The sequence below is a fragment of the Pinus tabuliformis genome, chromosome J (genome assembly GCF_031772625.1).
Source record: "Pinus tabuliformis cultivar Carrire ecotype Pingquan chromosome J, CPIR1, whole genome shotgun sequence".
Lineage (NCBI taxonomy): Eukaryota > Viridiplantae > Streptophyta > Pinopsida > Pinales > Pinaceae > Pinus > Pinus tabuliformis.
This window is the reverse complement of record NC_142295.1, coordinates 718,935,285-718,954,591: the sequence shown is the minus strand read 5'-3', so window position 1 is coordinate 718,954,591 and position 19,307 is coordinate 718,935,285. Positions and strand designations below refer to the sequence as shown.

The following is a 19,307-nucleotide window of genomic DNA, read 5'->3' as shown; positions in this document are numbered from 1 at the left end:
TGAAAGGATTTTCCATCCTAGTTGTCAATATCTAGATCCATGCCAGATTGATAACCAAAAAGAGTGATAATCCCCTTTTCCATAAGCCAAGGTTTAAGAGCAGATATTTTTGAGTTTATCTTTGACAGTGGTTTTGATTTTTCATTTCTAGGATCCCACATTAAATTAGATTGGACTAAAGAAACCAACAACTTGTAAAGTATCCAAATTCAAGATCTTATTTCCCTAGCCAATGGAGTATCAAAACATCTTTGTTTTGGATCCCATGGGAATAATTCTTAATTATAACAATTTTCTACCATTCCTCTTGGCTAGTGATGATTCTCCAAAAAATCTTTTCCCTAATTACTAGGTTCATAAGGGTTGGATCTTTAATTTCTAGGCCCTCTTTCTCTTTTGGGGCATGAACTATATTCCAAATAAATAAATGAATTTCTTAGTGTTTGATTTACCTCCTTACCATAAGAATTTCAAGAGCTAGCATTGTATAACATTAGTAGAGTGGGAGAGAGATAATATAACCAATTTGATGAATATAATTTCCTATTTCTTTTAAAATTGTGATCCATTACTACAATTGAATTTTCAATTTACCAATCAATCCATATTAGGAAACTAAAGTTGATCATTGAGGGAAATTGGCACGCCCAAATAATTAAATGAAGTCCATGAAGCCATACAAGTCAATCCTAGGATTCTTGAAATGTCCTAGAGTTGGGAGACAATTATATTCCATTTGTAAATCTTAGTTTCCCAATATTAGCTTGTCCTCAAGAAGTGATAAGAAAACAATCTAGAATCACCTTGAATATTTTTGCAAATGATAGTAATGGCTTCTCCCAAAAACATCATGTCATCTACAAATTAGGGAATGATTGATTCCTTTGATTCCTCTAGTAAATTTGATTCCATGAACTTAACTAGATAATCACTTGAACTCAGTTTCTTACTTAGAGTTCAACCATAGTTATATATCGCAAGAGGGAAAGAGGGAAACCTTGGCGTAGTCCCCTCCTACTTTTGATAAAAATGGTGAGCTTTCCATTTACCAAAGGGACAATCTAAGGAAAATTAATACAAGATTTAATTCAATGGATAAAGGACTCATTAAAGCCAAACTTGTGATGAACGTAAAAAGGAAAGAGTATCAAAATTTGTCAAAAGTATTTTCCATGTCCATTTTTATAGCCATTCCCATTTTCTATGTCCATTTTTATAGCCATTCCCTTTTTCTTTATTTACCCTACTAGAGTGGATTGCCTCTTGGACCAAAATTATATTCTCCACAAGTTGTCACTTATGCATAAATCCTCGATTCTTTGAAATATTTTTTGGGAGAATATTCTTCAGCATATTGGCCATTATTTTTCTAGGATTTTGAATGCATAATTGCATAATGAAATGAGTTGAAATCTAGTGAACAATGCCAAATTTGTCTATTAGGGGATAAGGGTTAAGAAAGAGGACTTGGTGCATCCCCCCACCTTCTTTTTATTTTGAGAGTGGATGAACATTCACCTTAGATCATTCTTTATAATACACTACAAACCTAGAAGAAATGAATGGAGAATCTATTTAGTTTAGGAGCTTTATTATGTTCTAGCCTTCAATTCGCATGAATTGTTTTAGGCTCGTCTATTTCTCTTAGTAGATCTACACTCTCTTTTATGGACACCAAAGGAGGGATATGATCTGGAAGTTCCTAAACATGACTAGGACTAGCTTCATTCTCCTTAGAGTCATAAGGATTCAAAATGCACATGAGTTGCCTCTTTAATTGTTAGAAAAGTGCTCAATCTTGACCCACATTCAAGATTGATTTCTTTGGTAGTGATTTTATGATTTCTTCCTCTGGCTTGCCTTTGAAATAATGCCATGTTTTTTACTTCATATTGTAACCACATACTCCTAGATTTGAGCCTCCATTCTTCTTCTCGTGTTTGGCGAGCTCGATGTAATTCTGTGTAAAAATCTCTTTCCTCTAGCAAATTTCACTTTGTTTTCCCCTGACTCCATCTCCCTTTTAAGAACTCCTAACCAATTATGAAGAATTTATTGTTCTTGACCAAGAGGAATCTAAGAATTTTTAATATAGTTCTTGAGTTTTTTCTTGATTGCTAAAAGTATAGACTCTAAAATGAAAGATGGGAGCTTGAAACATATTGATTCTAGGAAAATGGCATAGAATCAAATATGTCTTGGTTTTGAAAACATATAGGGTTGAAACAAACAAGAAAGGCACTAAAGATTTGATTTCCTAAAGGAGATAACTATAGGTTTATGATTAGAAATGCTAGAGAGAACAATCTTAAAGGACATGGGTTAATCTTCCAAAAATGGATCAACATGGACAAGGAAATAATCTAATTGGGATGCTATAAATCTTCTTCCAATTCTTATGTTTTTCTATGTATATTCTCCTTTAGCAAGTTTAACATCTATCATATCTCGATCTATTATAGGATCTTTCATTTTTCATGCATTAGATCTCACACTATACCATCCCCTCTTTTTTTCTTTAGTTAATATAACTATATTGAAATCCCTAGCCACTACACTCTTGTTAGTTATTTTAGACTCTTTATAAACCTGCAAATATTCTCAACATTATGATTTTCCCAAATAATGGTATGGCATATAAAAATTAAAGAGATGGATTGAAAAACCTGAAGATTGACGTGTGAGTTGAGACAAAGTCCAATGCTAGGAACATTGGAAGAAATGTAGCATGATTTGGGAAGGCCCCAGAAGGTGCATATTCCTCGCAATGCCCCTCTAGCATTAATCACATCTTCGTTGCATACTTTCCTTTATTTCCTACCAATAACTAACAATTCAAACTCTTAAAGCTTTGTCTCTTGGATGAGGACCATTGTTGGTTTTTTAGCCCTTATTACATATCCACAGGCTTCTTCTTTGTATTTACTACCTAGACCTTTGTAGTTACAATGGGCCATAATAATTATTTGGTTAGGCGTGTTTTAGATCCTCCGCCTAGAGTGTCTTGAGGTCCTTCAAGCCCTAGGTTCTTATTAGTTTGGATTTTAACCCTTGCCTCAAGAGAGCTTTTTATTATTATCTAAATACCCATTGTTTTTTTCCTTGTTAGTTGTTCCTCCCTTTTTTCTTCAATGGTTTTTTTACCTACTCTATTTAATGGTGTTTCCTCCATAATATCTCCTTCCTTAATTTTTTTCTATAATTTTTTCTTGGTTGAACTCCACTTGACAAAGGCAATTCTTTTTCCATAGTTTTATCATTTTCCTTGCCTACTTGAAAGTGTATCCTCTTCTAGGATTTGGAAGTTTTCCACTTGATTTTTTAAGAAAAGAGAGAGTTGAAATCTTTGATTAGTGATGACAAGGGTTATTTCCAACTCAAACAAAGAAAATTCCTTCCCTATGGGTCCCTTCTTCTTGACGAGGCAAAACCTTGATTTTGTACTAAATTTGACCATAACTACACCATGCGGAACCTTTGGGTTTATTGCATTGAACTTATCAAATGATGCTTAGATTGTGCTTGCCAAGGAAAAATAATTGGAGAATGAGGGAACTTATTGTGGAGATACTCCTTGAGATGAGTGCATTTTTTAAATAATTTTCCATTGCTCAACTTTATCGAGCATTGTTCTAGTTTGGACTTGATTCATCTTGCAACCTTTAGGAAAATTACCATATTCATGGAATATTTTATGTTTGAATGGAAATTGTTCGTACTCCATCTCTTGAACAAGATTCAAGTCATCCAATGTTAGGAGAATGGATTTTGGTGGACCCTTCTCTAGATCTACATCGACATAGGTCTAAGCATATGCAAACATCCTTGCGTTTGGTTTACATTTGTTAATGTATTTACTAAGAACATCCTCTCCTCAACCATGAAGAGGTAAATGGAGAAAACAAAAGTGTACCATAATAGAAAAAGGAACATCCAACTTTGGACCAAAATCTAGAGTCTAACAATTAAGACGCATTCCTCAAGTACTAAAGAAAGATGGCCCATTGTGAAAAACTAAGTCTCAATCTTCTTTAAATTCAAAGAAGACATATAAACCCCTACCACATAAATATTGTGATAGTTTCCTTTTGGTTGAAACCATCCAATGATTTTGAACTAATAGATCCATTGATTGGGAAGGAGGACATATACCTATGAACTATTCAATAATTCCCCTTTTTTAAGAGGGCTAAAGCCATGTGTCTAGGAAAAACTAAAGGGAGATTGGATTTATGAAGTTCTTCAAGATTTTTGATAAATTGGGATGGGTGAGGTTTATGGGTTGACTTTTTAAGTGAATAAATGAGATAATAGAAGGATGCAACATCAAGGTCAAAATCATGCAAAGGCAGATATCCTCCTCTTAACGTTGAGGCCATGGCTAGGTGGCCTAAATGAAGGCAAGCATAACAACAACTAGGATTTCAATAACCAACCTTTTCTTTGAAACAAATCTATGAACTATTTGGCCATTAGAATTATATATATTATATATGAAGAATTCATAATCCACTCCTATTTCATTCATTCACTACTCATATGCCCATCACTTGTGGAAAGACATTGAGAAATTGAAAGGAATAAAAAATGTATTAAGGGGATTCATAGTGGAAGAATATTTATGACCCTAGTTTTCAAAGAATAATATAAGAGAATATAAAGCAATACCATGCCTAATATTACATGTCATATGGTTGTTTATAAATGGTAAGTATTTCGAATGAAAACAAATTCTTACTCTTTAGTTATATAATTAGGTCTATGGACTTTTCCTAAGATGCAAAATGCCTATGAAAGTTACACAACATATATAGACAGGGGGACTTGTACAAATGAAAAATCCTTTCCCCATGGTTTCTTTCATAATGCAAGGAAAGGTTTAAATGATATTGGTACCATTGGAAAATTTTTATATCTCTCATAAGATCACTTCATCAAGTACAAGGCTAACCTGTGTACTATAACACATAATTTTGAAAAACTGAGAGCTATTTAGATCTTATTAAAATTTGCAATTGATATAGGTACCATGAGATTGCAGATATTCAGGGCTCCCTATGTAGGGTGACATGAGGGTAGAGATGTGATGTTACAACTAGTAACAACCTCTTCACATTGGTTGACATGTGCTAGGTGTATGAGCTCTTGAGCTTTGTTCCTATCTCCTTACAAGCCACTCGTTGTAACATTGCACATTTGTGTGAGGAAAATATGGCTCCTTCATTGTGCAAGGCACATTATTGGGGCATTTAAGGAAAAATTAGGCTCAAGTGACCAACTTGGCCACTAGATTTAATGGTGAGGATTGATAAACATTGGAGCAACATGAGATAGATCAGATCAATATTATACTCACTTTTCACAATAATAATATGGGATTTGTTGAGGTTATTAGGGACAATATCCTTAATTCACCTTGTAATCTCCTTTCTACTCAGTGGATTCTATTGTCTGGATTTGAAAATATGTCTCTAGTTCTGGTATATGTTTAGCCCATAGGTTCCATGGTGTAGAGCTCAACCCACAAGGGAAAATATTCATATAATCCTCCCCCACACCGCACTAAGGTAAAGGTGGATGTTATTTATGCAATGTAGGCATTCTTTTTTTTCGCCTCACTAGGTTAGTGCAGTTATGTGCAATCAATAGAGGACAAGGTTTATGGTTCATGAGCTCTAGAAAGGCCAAATCAAGGTTGAGGTAATGTCCTTCATTGTGGCTTTTGAAGTTATACAATGCAATCCAAATATAGGATTTCATTTTATAACTTCAAAATCCCCTTTCAAATAATATGCAATCCATATTTTTCCATTGCTTATAACCCTTCCATAAGTGAAATATCATTATGCTTCATTATTTGTATTCCTCTCATCTACAACCCTTTTAATTTTAAGAACTAAAATTTGTGTCTTATTATACCTACAATTTTCAATAGTAGCATGCCTTGGGTTGCAAACATGAAAACCAATCCATGATGGCCATTTTTCCATAGGTTTTAGTTCGTAGTTTGTAGGATTGGTATTCGCTGGAAAATAGAATTCATTTTATATCATTTGATACAACATAACTAATGTTACAACTCATTTAGTTGTTGATAATCAATTAGAAAAACTGGCCTAACACCATAGCAAATGAAGACAACTAGAGATCCATTCGATTGATGGGTAAATTGCTTCTAGGACCTACTAGAAATTTCAACTCCAATGATATAATATTGCAATTTCAACAATAGGTTCAACAGTTATAGCACAAACATTACACTGTAATACATAAATTGAAGTTTTAGTAAGTTGAATCAACAATTTGAACATAATCACCTAAATATAGGACATGTTCTAATAACAACCCCAACCTAGTTCAAAAGGTGTGTCGAGCTAGTTTTGACAAGACACATACAAAACGCCACCCTATTAAGGAGATCTTCCCAGAGAAAACTCATAGGATCCAACCAAGGAACGAAAGGTTTTTGGGAGGATGAAAAACTTCGATGTAGGGAAAGGGTCTTATGAGGAGGATAGACTTTAAAAATGACAAAATTTCCAACAAGGAGGAAAGATGTTGATGAGAATGATAGACTTTATCAAAGGGAAAATATATTGATAACGAGAAATATTGATAAAGGGAAAGGTTCTAATGAGGAGGAAAGACTTTGAGGAAGACAAAAGCTTCGATGAAAAGGAAGGTTCTAACTAGACTCCCTTACAAAAAAAATGTTGGCACTCTTCCAAGACCATTGACAATCTATCTAGAGAACTTGTTCTTCTATAATGAGACCCACATAAAAGCTATGGGTACCTCACGAATGAAGCCTCAACAATTCAATGGAAGATCATCATCACATACTTCCTTAATAATCATAACAACAATGTGTTTATAATCAATCACATGTTTAAAGAACATTTTGTTTTTGCTATGACTAGTTCATAATAAAAGATTGCAGGTATTGCACATTTTTACAATCGTTTGGATGAGCAAAGTCAAGGTTCAAAATTTCTCTCTCCATTGCATAATCTATCCATGGAATGAGGCTCTTAGTCTATGAGTTTGTGTAAAAGGGTTCTTTGAGAGAACGCTTACTTGGTAGGATAAGTAGAAACATAATTAGGGCACGTAATGTGCAACCAATAGCGATAGACTTCCACAACTTCCTGCACCACATCTTCAAGCAATAATAGACAAAAATGTTAGGGTATTTTAATCCTTAGAAGCTAGGAGCTCTTCTATTGGTTGCATCCATTGTTGCAAGTGTTGTTACACTTATTTGTGAATATCTCCTCTTATTTTTCTCTACAAGTAACCCAATAGAGGCACAAATTGAATTTATTATTACAAAAGATAATAATAGCGGCCTGTTCAAGGTTGAACATATAACATAATGCATATTAATAAGAAGTGAGTAGTTTCTTAATATACTTTATTACCAACATCAATTTTCTTTGATTAGTGCTATGATTATTTCAAATGTTATTGGTAATAGAGGGTTTACAATTGCTTCTATATAAGGTAAAGTATTAAATGGATCAACAATGGAGGTCAAGAAATTATAACCAAACATAACTAAATGTGTGAAACAATTTTTTTAGCATAATTGCAAAGTTTAGGAGATCTTGAAATCCATTATAATTTGGTAACAAACATATTATTGGTAGGGGATGGTAAGCACAAAAATAATTGGCAAAGCAATGTACCACAATGAGCCTCATAATAAGGACCAACAACATCGACCCAATAGAAAGGCAAGTAGTGTGAACTCCACCAAACCATTGAGTTACCACAAGCAATGTGTAACCAAATAATAAGAATATAAGAGAGAGAGAGAGCATGCTCTCAATTTTTCAAACAACATTTCTATGTGCGGAGGGCTATACATAGTGATTTTAGCATTATGGTATTAGCCGTTGCATGGGTAGAACACCACATCCACCTACTTAAAATATAAGATGACAACTTATGCACTATGACTATGACATGGCATGGGGCCAATGACATCATATGAAGGGGATCAATAAACACCAACATGGATCCATCTTAAATATAGATCTAACATGAGTTGAGAGGGATCCAATTTCTTCAGGTGCAATTTTTTTTATGAGCCAACATTATTTAAATGTTTTATATAGTTATTTTTTTTAGATTTTTTATTTTATTTTATTTTGGCCTAGATAAGTAAAATTTCAACTTTAATGGCATACAAATAGCATACACATCATACTGGGTTGTAGAATAAACCTCTGAACTCAACTATAAAAAACCAAAATATTGACTTCTATATTATTTTGTTTCTTAAAATCTAAAATCATGAAATGTTTTTTTATAATCCGTGTTAACATTTTTAACCAACTTTAAAACAAATTTGGTTAAAAGTTACAATTTTATTTTATTTTTAAATATTTTTCTTTATTACAATAATAAGTTTAAATTCTGTGATGGGTAGAATGATAAGTGTGAGTGGTGAAATTTGCTCTAAATACCTGAACTTTTTTAAAGATATTTTATCTATTTCTACGTTTACAAAACATTTTTTTTTTTTTCTTTTTTTTTTTTAACAACATCGTCTACTTGTATATTATAAAACATTTTTGAATAACAAAAAAAAATCACAATTTAACTCAAAATTATAACTCAAATTTCATAAAAGCGAAAAAAAACAATAAGTTAAAACAAACAATTTCAAAACAAGTTTCACTTATTAACTCAGCTCGCATCCACGTCCATGCCCTCTAATACCCTAAACTCCAATCATAAATTCAATAATCTTACTCATCTCGCATCCACGTCCATACCCTCTAATACCCTAAACTCCAATCATAATTCAATAATCTTACCCCAATGATGAGATCACTGGAATTGTTTTTTTAATGATCCTATCGATATATAGAGATGGAAGCGAAAAGCTTTACCATTAGTTTCGTTTTTGTGGGATTGAGCTTTGTCTGTACCTTCATCCCTCTTTATCTCGTAACATATAACTGAAGTGAAGTGAGAATGACAGATGCAGAGGGTACTCTGTGTAACTCCTCACACGCCGAAGTGCAAAGCCAGGCAGTGATCGAGACGAAGATGCTGGCAGCCGAGCTCTGTAAGCAATTCTACAGTCTCGGATGGGTTTCAGGAACGGGTGGCAGCATCACCATCAAAGTCCACGATCCTGCCATTGCCAAATCGCAACAGCTTATTGTAATGGCTCCATCAGGTTTGTAATTAATCGGAATAAACTCTTAACTGCTGAGTATTTATAATGGTCCACTGATTTGTTTTTCGTTCCCCTTTTATCATTTTATTCTGAACAGGAGTACAGAAGGAAAGAATGAAAGCAGAGGACATGTACGTGTTGTCCGCAAATGGCACCGTTCTGTCTGCTCCGTCGCCCAAGCCTTTACCTCACAAGCCCCCTAAATGTAGCGATTGTGGTCCTCTCTTTCTTAAGGTATGCTATTATCGCTTCCTCTCTTTCAGAACCAAAAAAGCATAATTATATTATATGAGATATATAATTAACAGATAGTACGTGAACTGATAGCACATCAGAAGGGCTATGGGAAGCTGGAGCAATCTGTGCCAGAAATATCTATATGAGATGGGAAGCATAATCCCAGCAAAAAGAGATAAGATGTCCACGAAGATAGATAGCTTTTTGAGCTGTCAAAAATTTTACAAAAAAAGATTTTGCAAAACTCATGAAGAAGAAATAATAAGATTTTCTGAGGAGAAAACAGCAATGTTCAAAATTTTCAAATCATACTTCCACCATACATAAACTGACAATATTCAATAGGGAGGAGGAAAGCAAAAAGGACAAAATAACAGTGCATATCGGGGATCAGCAAAATTGAACCTAAGAGCCAGGGATGGAAAGTTCCTGGATAGAGAAGATTTCCTCATCAAAAATTACCTTCATGTTCCAGATACCTGTTTCTGATAGAAGACCCTCCTTTGACAAGATGTCTGCTTGCTGTTTCTGTGATCTGTAAATGCGCTGGATGAAGCATCCTTCCATTCTCCTCCAAAGGAACATGATTCTGTCCATCCAGCCTGCAAGGTGAGGATTACTGATATGGTTCCTTCCCAAAACATGATCAATCATGACTTTGGAATCTCCGAAAATTGAAACGGACTGTATGTTAAAGAAAAGGCAAAAATTTAGAAGACCCGCGAGAGCCATCGCCTCAGCTTTGCAATTGGACCCCTTTCCCCCATTCCAGGAGATGAGATATTGTAAATTTTCATCCATGATGATGTGAACCCCACAACCACAAGAGCTATTTTGTGCAGCTCCATCAAATACGCTCTTGGAAGCATTGTGTGATCATGTGCTTGCTTATTATGATTAGACTTTTTTCGCTTGTGTGACTTTTCCGGTAAGGTGTCATAGAGAGATACAATACTTTGAAGAATTCCCATGAAAGGGTCTTTTTTGTGCTTAAAGATTATATTGTTCCTCCATCTCCATGTGCACCAGAGGGTGATAATAATTATGGGCCTCCAGGATTCCTTTTGCCCGCTCCACCAAAGGAATGCTTCTTTTGTAGATGCATGAGAAATATGAGGGAAACCATATAGATCTGCCAGTGCTTGCCATAATTGCTTAGTTTTCTGGCAGTGAAAGAACATGTGGCAGTTGCTTTCCTCAGCGGATTTGCATATTAAACAGAAGCCCGGCCCGTGCCAACTCCTCTTTTTCAAATTATCCCATGATAAGTTTTTGTTGTGGAAGACGAGCCACAAGAAATATATTGTTTTGGAAGGACATCCAGATTTCCAAAAAATTGTTGGAAATATTGGGTTGGTAAGAGCAGTCTTTAAACCTATCAGATTTGAGTAAATGTCCTTTACACGAACCTGGGTAATTCCTTTTGTATCTTTCCAGATAAGAACATCATCTTCCAAAGAGTGATATATGCCACAATTTCTCAAACAGTCCCTAATTTTCTTCCATTGCCATGCCAAAATATCAGACATCCCCATATTATCAGCTTCTTTCCAAAGAGGGAAGGGGCCCTGCCATACTGCAATAAGTTTGTCCCAAGTGAAAAAACCTTTCCTATGGAAAAAATTTAGGAGTGTCTCTGGCAAAGTGATTTCCTCCTGTCCGCTCAAGAATGGATCTATTCCAATGAGAATCCTGCTACCGGACTAGAAGCTCCATGCCAAATTCCTTAAGAAATACTCTTCTATCTTTCGAAAACTCAACCATATTGCTGACCCATAAGTGGATCCAATCCTTCCCAGCCTGTACTAGTATGAAATATCCTTACTGCCCATATATTTCTTTTTTATTGTGTTGCTCCATGGACCCTCTCGATAAATCCCTTTCCACAGTGATTTGCATAAAAGTGCCTTTCCAAAGGTCTGCAGGTTCAAAAGGCCCCATCCACCAAAGTTCTTCGGCAATGAGATATCAGATAATTTAGCTAGGTGATATTTTATTTTTTCTGATTGGCCACCCCATATGAAGTTTGCAGTTAGCTTGTTCATCTTTTGAATGATACTTGCAGGAAGAAAAAATAAGTGAGCCCAGTATACAGCAAGTTGTGTTAGAACTGATTGAGCTAAAATAACTCTTCCTGCCATTGATAGGCATTTGTATTCCCACGCTGATATCTTTTTATAGTACCTATCTATTATCCATTGCCAGTCCATTTTAGAGTATCCCTTCGCTTTTATCTGGAATCCTAAATATTTCATTCCATGCTTGATGGACCGCGCCTCTATTTCATTCCCATAAACTCATTTGATCAGCAACAATGACAACATTCTCCCTCGCTCTGGCACCATGCTTCAATGCATAGTCATTGTTCACTTGTGGTTGTTATCTATATGATATTTTATCTTTGCTATCTTATTACAGTAACATATGCCTCTTGAATTTCGTTTCACATCAATACTCTCGTTGCTATTTTGTATTGGTTGGTACTGCAATGCAAAATTTCAAATAAAAATCAAATATATGCAAATTGAATTACTGGATTTCATTTCCGGGGCCTTTAACTGCTATGCGAAATCCTAACAGCTTAAAAATGTACCTGAATTTAGTCAAGAATACCTTCCTGGGATTTGTAGATTTCCGATCTGCAACGACGCAGCTCGATTATAAAGTAATTCAATACCAAATAAGTTATAACTTTTTCCTGCTCCCTCCACACCTTCATGCAGGATTGTAAATCACTGGTTGGCGTTGGACATAATCATTTTATTTCAAGAGCTGCGGATGACCGATCCTGTTTTCTTGGCGGGGCTTCTATTTGGGGGCGTAGCAGTAAGGAGATAAATTTTGTCTAACACAATCTGCGCTCCTAAAATAAAGGGACTAATACCCTTCTATGTGTCTGTCCCATATCCTATCCCACATCTTTAAATGGGTAGAGTGGCATTAAAAATCGAGTCAATATACGAAGTCCTACCCCGAGGCACTATATGCCAACGATTCCAGAGTTCCAACAATTTCATCAGTATTAACAAACATGGGACATGATATTCAGAAGTGAACTAGGTGGACTAAGTACACTAAAAGTGTATTGCATTGCCCAACCAATCTTTAGGCCTTAAAACAATTCGTACACGGAAAGGATTTGATGGTTACGAGATAATGAAGCCATTAAATATTGAAAACGGGGCTACGCGAGCAGCTACGTAACGCAAATCTAGAACCATGGCTGCATTCAACTCAACTATCAGCCTGAAGCAAAAAATGGATATCGGTAAAATACGACCTGACTGACTTGATCTCCATAGAAACACAGGTAGATGGACAAATCCAAAAGCTATCTCAGATTAATGTACGTGTATGCTCTGCGACTAAAACAAATTCAAGATAAGTAACACGGATTACTGATTTATTCATAAATTTGCAACATAAGTATGAACTCACCATAAACAACTCGATCCATTAACTCCTTGTCTACCCAAAATAAACTCACCATAAACAACTCGATCCATTAACTCCTTGTCTACCCAAAATATCAATGTATTCACAAAGTAGATAACAGAAATACTAGAACATTTCAACATAGATGTAAGGTTTTGAAAAGTAACATTTCAATCCAATAATCCAAAGCCTTGGAAGAAATTTATTTAAAAACAAAATGAAGTAATTAATCTCATCCTAATTTGTTTGTCAGCACAAAGTTTTTTGAAGTTTGACTGTATCTGATATAGCAAGTAGAAGAACTAAGATTAGAAGCAAGCAAGGCTTTGGGTTTATACAAATTTACGTAGTCTCTGTCGTTTAGAGTAGCTCTTGAACAAAAAGTTAAAAGTTAAAACCATAAAACAATATAGATTACTGTGCTTTGTTTTCCTGGAGTTATACAAGCTGTCTGTTCTAAATATCATACAAGTGTTCTACTAAAGACAGAATCTTGAGATGGGAATTTGAACCTGAAGTGATGGTTTTGTGTCTTCCTATGATAAATATGTTTATCATTTGATTATGTTAGGAAGTGTCTAGTCTGTTTCTCACTAGGGTTGTTTCAATACAGTTTTTGCATTATTACAAGTCCTGATAGGACTCATCAGAAACAAATTTTGTGAATTTTTGTTTGGATGAAAATAAACGTTAAGCTCATTTTTAGTGTCTTGTATACATACATACGTACTTACATATATACTTGTATGCCATTCATGTTTCTGTTTTGCAATTTTTCTTGAGTGAATGGCTAGCCGTGTTAGTTAAATGTTTCACCTTGTTTTCAGGCATATCAGATGCGCAATGCTGGTGCAGTTATTCATAGTCATGGACTGGAGTCATGCCTTGCAACTATGATTCATCCCCTGTCAAAGGAATTCCGGGTATCCTAGACCTACCCTTGCCCATAATTGTCTTGTATTGTAAGCTTAGCTAAGTCTGTAATTTGCTTGAATATAGAATAAAATGGATTTTGTTTGAAGGTCAAGGGATAATCCTGATACATTCATAGAAAGATCAATAACATGTCAGCTCATGCCTTTTGTTGAGCTGTAACACTTATGCATATTCTGTTATGCAGATTACACACATGGAGATGATAAAAGGAATTCAAGGACATGGTTACTATGATGAACTTGTTGTCCCAATAATTGAAAACACTGCCTACGAGTATGAATTAACAGAATCTCTTGCAAATGCGGTATACAATCCCTATCATTCCATTGCCTAAAATTGCTATGCATGAAAGTTGAAACAAATACTTGTTATAATATTATTCTAGGAATTATATTCCTATGTTGGAAATGGAGGTTATAGAATGAGAAATCTGAAAAAGTGCCAAGTTTGGAAAACATGTGTACGTGATGGAGATTTAGGTCTCTAAGGCGTATTTTTTTGAAAACTAATAAGGTGTGTCCTAGACAAACAATCACACATTAGGATTAGAGTGTTATATGTACAGATGTGCATGTCATAACTCTGATTTATTGAAGTCTATGCCAATATAAATCCAACACATGCTTGCTATTATTAAATAAATAATCAGGATTTGATTACCTTGTAAGATTTGAAATCCAAATTCTCAATAGAATTATTGAACACTATTATCATGTCCAACCTCAACCATTGCTAGACTCCTTTAAAGTTTCCTTTCCATGAAAGTGGAAACTTTTGGTGCATGCGCGTTACAGCATAAGGTGATCACTCTTGTGATGCAAGTTAACTTTTTCAATTTTAGAAAAAACAACACTTTCTAGTAGTCATTGCCAAATCTCCTTGAAAAAGGACATTCCATCTCATCTCTTTATTTTGTTTTTTTACCCTCTGCATTGGAGGGTAGTCCTTGGTGATTCAACTTGTGTGCAAATGTCTATTTACTCTTTTGATCACTGTTTAGACCAAATAGCTTCCAGTAGTGCATGAGGAAATTTAAAAATGGATGCAATGTTTTCATAAATTTCCTCATACACTGATATTGTTCACAAAATAGTCTTATTAAGTCTCAATTGAAGGCTAATATGTTAAGCATATCTCATTTGAACATACTGAATCAAGGCCTTAGAATCAGCCCTTACTCGAGAGTCAATTACAAACTTTTGAATTATGTCTTAGGTTCTAACCCTTACTTGGTGCTAATGGTTTGCTCCTCAAAAGAAAAGCCAATGGTTCAGATTCAATTGTAACTCTCATGTTGGCTCTTTTGTTCATTCTTTTAATAAATCAATTCTTATGTTTGTAGGGTTTGTGGCCCTCTCCCCAGGGCATGTCGAGGTGAGCTAATGAGTTTTTACTGTTTATCATCTCTTTCAAGTATCTTGAAAATGATAGTGTGATTTGGGTCATGGTTTAGTCATTGAAGTCACCTATTATTGTATTCTTACTACTATTAGCAGAAGTATCTAATGCGTTTATGAAGTGCATTCAAACATTTTGAAGTACATAACATTATCATTTCCTTTATTCCAAAGTGTTTGATTCCAATAAAAGGCGATTGTATGGTTAGTCTTGAAGTCCTTCATAGTCAAGGTGTGTTGGTAAACCTTTTTGCAAATTGTTATTATCAACAATGAAAACCATTCACTATGTTTTGTGAATTGATGTCTTAATCTTTCTTTCCATAGTTCATTCTCCCTAGCATCCTTTTAGGTACATTGCTATTATTATCAAACTTTATGCCAAAGAATGACTTTTCTTAGTCTCTAGTTTTAAGTCATTCTAAATTATCTATCCCTAAACAATAACCATTAGCTTTTGCACTACTAGGTTTTAATGTATTATTGAATAGTCTATTTTGCTAGCATAGATGACATGCAAAATCAATACTAACAACATTCAGATTTAACGTTCCAACCATTCAAAAAGAAATTAGAAAGAACATAGGGATGAACATTGATGTGCAAAATGTCTTCATTTAATGGATATTATTGTACAATTGATATGGTATAAGAGAAATCTCAAGCCTTTATAAATAAAAACACATCGAATTTGCATATTCTCATCATCAATAACTTATATTAATGATTTGTAAAGTGTTATTGATATTCCACTGGAACAATTAGTTGCAACAATTCTTACTATATTTGGCTATCTCTTATTATGCAATGTTTAACTTTAGATTTCATATTTAATATTACTAGCTAAGTACACAATACTTTTCAAATAGAGCAATGTTACTCCAATAGTACTTGTTAAGTACTCGAGCAGAGGGTATTGATTCTTGTGGGTGATCTTGTTCAAAGATCTATAGTTGATACACATTGTCCAAGTGCCATTCTTCTTAGGTACTATGATGATAGGTGATCTACAAGGTGAGGTTGCAATTGTTTCTTAACTTTGTTTTCTTCCATGATGGATTATCTGTACAACCCAATGTTTGCAATAGGGAGTTAGGCAACGACTGTATCTTGTACTCCACTTCCCTCTTAGGTGGTAACCATTTAGGCGTAATATAATAGTGAAAATTTTTCCATAGGTTTCTAGTAAATAGAGTTTCGATAAGGGTTTTTTAAACCAGAATGAGTAGACTTTTATGTAAAATATATCGTGCCTGTTCGCAAACAAAACTAGGATTTTACATAGATTTTTCCAAGCTTACAAAGCGCTGATAATGGTTCATTTGTTCTGCAAACCTAATATTTAGGCTGTATTTGATTTGCCCATAAAAATTCCTGATTTTGGGGCCTTTAAAACTGTAAATTCGACAAAATTGAAACAAAAGATATTTACATTTACAATGCATCATTTAGAAACTGTGAGAAAAAACATATGAAAGCTAGATATCCATTGGCGTTGGATTGTTAAGGTCCAGGCCAATTGAGCCTTGGTTCTGGTCCTGCTCGGTCGAGTCCTCCTCCTTTTCCTTGTTGCTCTCGTCCACTTTGAGCTTCAGCTGCTCAATTTGATGCCTCAGTGCATCAACTTCATCTTCCAGCTGGCGTATGCGCTCCCGTTTCTCCAGCTCTCTCTCCTGCATCAACAGGTTCTCTTGTAGTTGTTGATGTATGTTGCGTTGCAATTCGGTCAGGCCTTCTCTCAGCTCCAAGTGGTCCTGCACACAGTTTATGCAGGATGGCCGAATTCTCCTTCCCTCCAGAGAGGTTCCCACCCGCGGCCCCCCAGACCTCGGCTTGCGATTGCCCCAGGAGCCCAACCATGAACTGGCCTTTGCACTTTGTACACTAGAATCCATTTTTCAACTGTCCAAAATGTTCCAGAACTTTCTGTCACTCCCACTCAAATTCAGAGTGCGCTTGACCCTTTCCTCTTTGCTGTCCTCCAGCCAAGCCCCAGGGATCAGATCCGGGGCACCCTCACAGACCCACAGATTATAGCTCTTCTCACCTACAACCGTGTTCAACCAGACCTCCCTCCGCTGTTCTACTAACCAATTAGCTCCTAGATTCTGGACTCGAACCTCTACCCGCTTCAGTAAAATAATGACGTCTAACCCAATAACAACATACAGACTCTCAAATGTCCGTAGACCCTCAATTGCACTCAGACCCTCAATTGCACTTAGACTCGCAATTTCACTCAGGCCCTCAATTGTACTAAGACCCTCAATTGCACTAAGACCCTCAGTTGTACTAAGACCCTCAATTGCACTCAGACCCTCTTTGAAATTTATCCCTTCAACCCAGGTCCAATAATAGAAAATCAACAACCTCAGCTTCAGCCACCAGGCCTTTGTAGAGGCCACCTTAGCAACATATATCCTTAAATCATACAAACAAAACATACCGTTATTCCCTTTATAGCCGCTGCCGGACTGAGCGATGATGTTGTGCTGAGCGAAGAAGTTGATGTAGTTGAGATCTCGATAAGTCTCCATTATTTCCCTATTGTCCTCCATTAATTCCCCACATTGCTCTTGGTCCATCCTTCTCAGCTGAATTATCCTCCCATGAGTGAACAAGGGTTCTCTGTGAATCGGAATTAAATTTTGCTCCGAAAATCCCATACTCCTGCAATCTCCTGAGGAGATGCGTTGTCCTTTACCCCATGAACCAGGGCATGGGAACTGAAGGCACACGCCGAGGTCCCCCTCGAAAACACGTGTATTACCAGGGTGACGGACTTCGACACGTCGCAATTGGAGGAAGAGGGGACAGTCTTTCCACAAGGCTCCATGGCAGACCAAAGCTCGAATGATATGATGGGACAGGACCCAAGGGTTGAGGGGATGAGGTGGGATGGGGTGGAGATCATGGTGGGGAGAGGCGGATGGGTGAGGGGGGGCTACAGGGGAAAGGAGAAGAGAATGGAGGAGGGAAGGGGTGGGGGGGATAAATAAGAAGGAGGGGAAGCGAAGGGAAGTGGAGGGGGAGTAAGGGACAGGGGGGGACAAAGGGGAGGGTGGAGGGGCCAACTTACCACTTTAAACAAAATGAAAACAAAGTCTCCAATACCTGTATATATTAATTTCCTTGCAAGGCTTCGAGCCTCTCTCAATATCCACAAGTTGTATCCCATCAATTTACTTATGGGATGTTAGTCATGCTCTCGACCTCATTCAATATGCATCTTTCTTCTCTCAACTGGCATGCATGATTAGCTTGTTTGTCAGCTTCTTGGTTGTTTCTTCTGAGAATATGATAGAAGGACACCAAATCAAAGGAGGGGAGCAGTCCCTGAGATCTCTTGATAATTTGGTTCAGGGTAGTGTTTTTAGCTTTTGTAGCATAGATCATATGCCTAATAATTATCATGGAATCCCCTAAAACTTGTATTGTTTTTATGCCCTTCTTTTGAGATAGGGTAAGGCCTCGATAAGGGTTTCATATATTGGTTACAACCAATTAGTATTGTGATAATCTCATTATTGCAATTCAATAGTCCATAAAGTAACCAAATTTAGTTCCCAAACAACAACTAAAAATTTGAGATTATAACAATGTTCTAGTCAGTTCAACAGTTCATCATAGATAGAATCCACAATTAGCCAATCATTTATGAGATTTGACAACGTTCCACAGAGTAATTTACCAATCTTCCTGTATTCAATACTTAATAATCACTACGACATGACAACGACTAGAATTTAATTCACATACTGAGGAACTCTAGACTACTGTGGGCTGACTCCAATTCTCAATTCGTCTTGGACTTACGTAACTTCAAAGACTTTTGTTCTTGCCTATTTAAGGCTTAAGGAAGCCCTTCGGTGCTCTTTCCATAATTTTGGCCCATCACGATTCTTACTGCCCTTTTGTGCTTTTCACGGGATTGCCACAGAGTAACCTTCAATTAGATTCTTCTACCTTCTTGAGCTTTGGTTTGCCACAAAACACAGAAAATATGCCGACAAAAACCCTCGCTTCCACTTTGCCCAAAATTCCACAGATAATTTATGTCATTCTTGCGCCCATAATAGAATTCGTGTATCGCTACTTCAAAAATTTTT

At 36.0% G+C, this 19,307-nt stretch overlaps 1 protein-coding gene across 3 annotated transcripts in view; it reads left to right on the top strand.

Moving 5' to 3' along the window:
• The first annotated feature begins 8,819 nt into the window (after positions 1-8,819).
• LOC149228772 (haloacid dehalogenase-like hydrolase family protein) overlaps positions 8,820-19,307 on the top strand; it is a 288,935-nt gene continuing 278,447 nt past the window's right edge. Inside the window, exons 1-4 of one of the 3 annotated variants that reach the window (XM_089378360.1) lie at positions 8,820-9,193; positions 9,291-9,427; positions 13,693-13,788; positions 13,986-14,105. In XM_089378360.1, coding sequence (XP_089234486.1) covers positions 8,986-9,193; positions 9,291-9,427; positions 13,693-13,788; positions 13,986-14,105 — 561 coding nt within the window. In that variant the 5' untranslated portion in view covers positions 8,820-8,985. The remainder of the gene's footprint in view (positions 9,194-9,290; positions 9,428-13,692; positions 13,789-13,985; positions 14,106-19,307) is intronic. The other 2 variants (XM_089378361.1, XM_089378359.1) reach the window with 2 other exon arrangements.